The sequence below is a fragment of the Microtus ochrogaster genome, chromosome 5, assembly GCF_000317375.1.
Source record: "Microtus ochrogaster isolate Prairie Vole_2 chromosome 5, MicOch1.0, whole genome shotgun sequence".
In the NCBI taxonomy this organism is placed as follows: Eukaryota; Metazoa; Chordata; class Mammalia; order Rodentia; family Cricetidae; genus Microtus; species Microtus ochrogaster.
The window spans coordinates 56,903,555-56,908,918 of NC_022012.1; the positions used below are offsets into that span (position 1 = coordinate 56,903,555).

Sequence of the window (5,364 nt, forward strand, 5' to 3'; positions counted from 1 at the left end):
GCTTGCAGTACGGCTTTTCCACACCTGAATGTAAGCATGAGAATTATGAAAGTAATAGGATTTGTAATCCCAGAATCTAATTATAAGCTTTACATAAACTTCAGCACACATATCTCCCTAGAATAATGTTGGTATTATTCTGTAAGGGTCTGATGGATATCCTAGTGTGTGTTAGCCAATTATATTTCAGTCTTTGCAAAATATAGGCATATATAGAAAAACAAACACAATTTACAGATAGGTTATTGCTAGGCCTCCTATTTTCTAGGATTTCCTAACTATGAGATTGGGAAGAACATTTAGATTACCAAATGGGTTAAATCTAATGTCAGTCACATCTTTAAACATCATTAGAACTAATTTAATTCTCAATCTTGAGTTGGATTTGACTTCTACTAGCAATCTGAAAGTTTAGCTCTTATTCCTTTGAATCCTAGCATTTTTCTCATGAGAAAATTTCTCAGTATTTATTTGTTAGATAAGCCTCCCTCCCTTCCCTTTCCATATCTAAATTGATTTCATTCTTTGGGAGTCTTGAAGTTTAAGAAGTAAGTACATATAAAGGCAAGAGATGATTAACTCCTGTCCTGCAATTCTATCTTAAATATCACATTAATAATAAAATGTTCCATTTAGAATACCTCCAGCAGCAACTTCTGGGAACCTTGGCATCCTCTTCCCCATCTTCTTTTCCCACAGATCTCTGTGAGTCCAGCCCACTCCCTGTCCATCAAGCACTTTGTAGGATAGAAGAAGCCTGTAGACTTATGTTTTCTTCCCTGGAGCAGCCTTTTTTCACTGTGCTGCTTCGACTCTTAGAGAAATATGTTCTAAAACTGTTTTTCTTTTGTAATAGCCAACTCTACTGTCATAAAGTGATTTTTAAAAAATATGTGTAAATTTATCCATGAATAAATATGTACTTATTTTATAAATTAACATGTACAAATTGTAAACTAACAGGATCATTTAATTTGGAGGAAAAAAGCTTGAATGATTTACTAATGTTAAACTTGGGGTGGAAATATAGGATTTCTGGAATCTAGTTAATTTTTGTTACACATTATAAGGAAATGTGTTACAATTTATGTAAAAAGCTCTTTCAGTGATCTAATAAAGGAGAACCATTAAATAACATTAAACACCAAAAACCTTAATAAATGATGGGTGGTTTATTAAAGTAAATTAACCCCGTTATTTCTAAAGGCACCAGAATACTGTACTGTAGCTGCCCATGAACTTCAGATTTGACATTAACACTTTGTGGAGACATAGGGATGTCAATGAGAAGAGAAAGACAGCCATGGCAGAAACACACAGTGGTGGAGAGCAAGCCACAGGAGTGTGGTTTATTAGACAACGCCCTTCTCATAGCATGATGTAAATTTTGTTCTTCAGGGCAAATGTTTTTAAAAAGGTATTATTTGGAGAAGGATGCTTTCTACTTTTTTATTCATTGGGTGAAGCCTTTTGCTATGAAAGCAGCAAATGACTGGAGAATATATAGCTCAATGGTAGATTGCCTGTGTAACATGAGCAAGAACCTGGGTTCAACACCCAGCATTACAAAATAACAAAACAATGTAATAGTCCCACCAAAACCCATAAAGGTAACATAACACCAGTACAGAAACATAACTTAATATACAAGGTAACACACCAAATCCATGAGTTTTAGTTATGTGTTATTTACCATACTACAGAAGACAAGTCAAATTTCATAAAGGTAACAGAACTGTAATTAGTATTAATCTTAGTCTAGAGATGACTTAAAAGCCAGATGTTAAAAAAAGAATTATTGCTTATCAAGAGCAACACAGCTTTGTTCGTGTGATGCCAAGGGTACAGTATGGAATGCCATAGCTACTTTAAAGAAGTTTATTCCTATCATACAAAAATTAGTTTCAGTTTTCCAAGACTTCTTTCCTTTCTTCCTTCAGTTTTGTTTGTTCCTTTGTTTTATGAATTTTGTTTTGTGCTTTTTTTTTGTTCACCTTCATAGTTAAAATTCATGGAGAGCCTTATTTTTCTTCATGACACTTCTGAGGTCCATGAAGTAAATAAAAACATAAAGGGGTATGGGTCAAATCTAAACTATCTTTATAAAGAAACAGATTGCCTGTGAAAATAACTGTACACACCTCTGCCTTGGGAGCAAAACACAGGATTTCCAAATGAGAACTATTTGATAAGCATAGACATTTTGCACACATATGTGAAAATAAATGGCATAGCAAACTCCAGTTAACTGAAATGATTTATGTTTGATGTTAAAGAAACTTATGTGAAGTGGTCTTGTTTTTATTTTTTTTTCCAAAAAAAATTAATGGACTTAGCAGGATGCAATTTCACATCCAGAGGAAAAACAATACTTTATTGGACTGAGAGAATGGGAGAAAAGAATTTTAATTTTTGTATTCTGTATTTTTAATACAAAGCATTGATAGAAATTAGATTAAAGGCAAGCTTACACTGTTTTCAAACTAAGTATTTTAAAAAGAAACTAAAACATTGTCAAAGGTTAGTCAAAATGATAGGAATATCATATTCAGACAGAAGCAGGCTGTTCTTAAACAAGTTTTTTGTTTCTGATTTTAGTCTCATGAAAACCTCCCAAGGCTTCTGCTTGAGAAGCATACATGATATAATCATGATAGCTTTGCATATCACCCAAAGACATACAAGAAATACACAGAAAACTTTATCTAGAGAAATTTTACATTATGTTCGAAATTTGACTTTATTTCACAAGGATAAAAAGAAACGTAAGAGTAAGAATTAGGTTAGTGTATGCATTCAGAACCAGAAAACTTCAAGTAGAATTTCTAATTCTCAAAATCTGCTGATTTAAAGACCTTCCCAATGGACTATCACAATTATCTGAAGAACATAACACATGTTAAGAGGATAAAACAGCATCAGCCATATAAATAAATACAATTGCAAAAGGCATATAAAATGTTCTTATGCCTAGCCATCTAGAAGCAAGCTATTTTACCTATTACTGTAAGAATAAAACGCTTTTAAAGAAGCAAACATTTTAGAATCTGAGAATAGCCATGCCAGTTTGCAAGCCGTTGTTCTGGAAGCGAGGCAGTGATAGGACCAATCATGGTAACCTCTCATTTCTATTTTATTGAGTTACAAAAGGCAATTCTCTATCCCATTATTCCGAAGGGGTGGAGGTTGTTCCCTCTTGCTTACACGTGTGAGAATTTCTGAGCTTTCAGTGCACTCTTGCAGTGCAGCCCAAGGCAGCTGCAGCATTTCCCACCAGGAAGGCAAGGAGCTAGGAGGGTGCGAGGCTTGAGGAAACAATCCGGGAAAACCACAACCCAGCTTCTTGGTCCTTATCTCACAAATTACCTTTTAAAATCAGACCCATAAAAATGCAGCTTATTATCTAAAAATTTCAAAGAGGATCTTTTGTTAAAGATTAACAAAAGAATGGCTATCCTAATTCTCCTTAAAATGCCAAGCTTAAATAAAAATTGAACTCTCAGAGTCTTTTTGGAAAGTGCTTAAATCATCTGGAGATAAATATCACTTGGTGTCCTTGTTTTCTAACAAATGGCATTTTCCATTGTTTCCATTAATTTCACCCATATTCGTTTTAAAAATCACAAGGCCCCTATCCTCATCAGCAAAACAAAGATGAACGATTTATCATATAAAACCAGTAATTACATTCTGATTTACGAAAGATTTTTGTTTCTGCTTTTCGTCTGTTTTTAAGAAGTCCTCCCGTGATTAACTGTAAAGAGGAATGGTTTACACCTCAAATTAGAAGCCATTAATTAGCATGACGAAGTCAACTGCAAGATACACAGATAATTTAAATTATTTAATCACTAATCACCTTGGCTAAACTATAATATTCTCTTTCAATAACCTTCGGAGGGTTATCGACCGGTCAGTAATTTACCTCCATATCAGTTAGAGATAAGTATTACTAGCGTCCTTTCCTTTTCCTCAGGTTTATATTAGCCCTTCTTGTAAACACTTTAAAAAGCTTTAGGGTTCTTCACTCCCAAATCCCTAATTAGCCATCACTAGCCTTTTTGTAATAAGGGGGAAAAGATGGTCTGAAGTACAAATCTGGAGTTCCTCTTGTCCGTTTAACAAAACAAAAACATTTTTTTAGAAAATCGAACCCTTCAGGCAATGGTAGTAATAAAAGAAATATGCAGAGGTGGCTTCGGGAAATAACGGGTTTGCAAAACGCAAGTGCCTCACAAAAAAAAAAAAAAAAAAGCAGCCCGAACCTCTATTGCAAACCACGGCACTCCAATAAATTACACAACACTTGCACAGGCTGCAGAAATATTGCAGGACAAGACTTACACAGATGCCAATCCGCAGCATTTATACACATGCACATGGCAAGACAGAAAGCAAACACTAGCGTTCAAGTCGGCAGGGCGGCGCGATCCCGACTTGGCCCAGCGTGAGAGTGCTCCCTGAGTGTCTCTGTGCGTGCGTGAGAGTGAGCCCCATCCTCCCGGCATTTCCCCTCTTTGGGCAGTTTTGCTTCATTTGTTTCCTATTTCTGCTACATAGAAACTAACTTCCATCTCAGCCCAGCCAGCGCCGCTGAATAGAGCCTGTGCTGCGGCTCCGTGTGCGTCAGATTCCTCCGCGCAGCCGTGCCGGCCCCCTCCTTCCCTCCCTCCCTTTCTCCCTCCCGCGGGCGGCCTCCTTAGAGAAAGCGCCTGCCAAGCAGCCCGCCGTTTCGGCTCCGGCATCTTCTCGGGCTGCCAATAGAGAAATAAGTCGCGGCCCGGGCCGCGCGGAGGGGTGTCAGCGCGGGCGTTAGGCTTAGGCCGAGGCACTCCTTTTCCCCCGGGGGGCGGGGGCGGCGAGTGCGGGCCGCGAAGGCGCGGACTCCTTTCTGTGGCGGAGGGATCCCGGCGGAGGCGGCCGCAGCCCGGGCCGCTGCCTGAGAGTTGTTGTTTCCTCCTCCTCCTCCTCCTCCGCCTCCGCCGCCGTTGCTTGAATGGTGGAGCCGAGGTTCGGCTCGTGAGCACACACTGACAGCTACAGGGCAGGCGGCGGCACCGTCCCCGCTTCCCCTCGGCGGCGGGCTGTCCCGCCGGCGGCCCCGAAGTGACCCGCAAACATGTCTCGTGAGAGGAAAGGCCTCTCGGAGCTGCGATCGGGTAAGTCGGGCGCTGCGGGGCCGCCGCGCCGGGCGGACTCGCCCGCGGGCCCCCGCCCCCCGCGACCGCTCAGCCCGTGTCTCCCCGTCCTTCTCTCCCGCGCAGAGCTCTACTTCCTCATCGCCCGGTTCCTGGAAGATGGACCCTGTCAGCAGGCGGCTCAGGTAGGCGGCGCGCGTCGCGGGCCGGGCGGGCGGGCGCTCGC

The 5,364-nt window shown here is 40.6% G+C and overlaps 1 protein-coding gene across 1 annotated transcript in view; it reads left to right on the top strand.

Annotated features, from left to right (window-relative positions):
* The first annotated feature begins 4,683 nt into the window (after positions 1 to 4,683).
* Positions 4,684 to 5,364, top strand: part of Phip (pleckstrin homology domain interacting protein) — a 127,514-nt gene continuing 126,833 nt past the window's right edge. The window contains exons 1-2 of the mRNA XM_026779098.1: positions 4,684 to 5,159; positions 5,265 to 5,362. Of these exons, the coding sequence (XP_026634899.1) occupies positions 5,120 to 5,159; positions 5,265 to 5,362 (138 nt within the window). The 5' untranslated portion in view covers positions 4,684 to 5,119. The remainder of the gene's footprint in view (positions 5,160 to 5,264; positions 5,363 to 5,364) is intronic.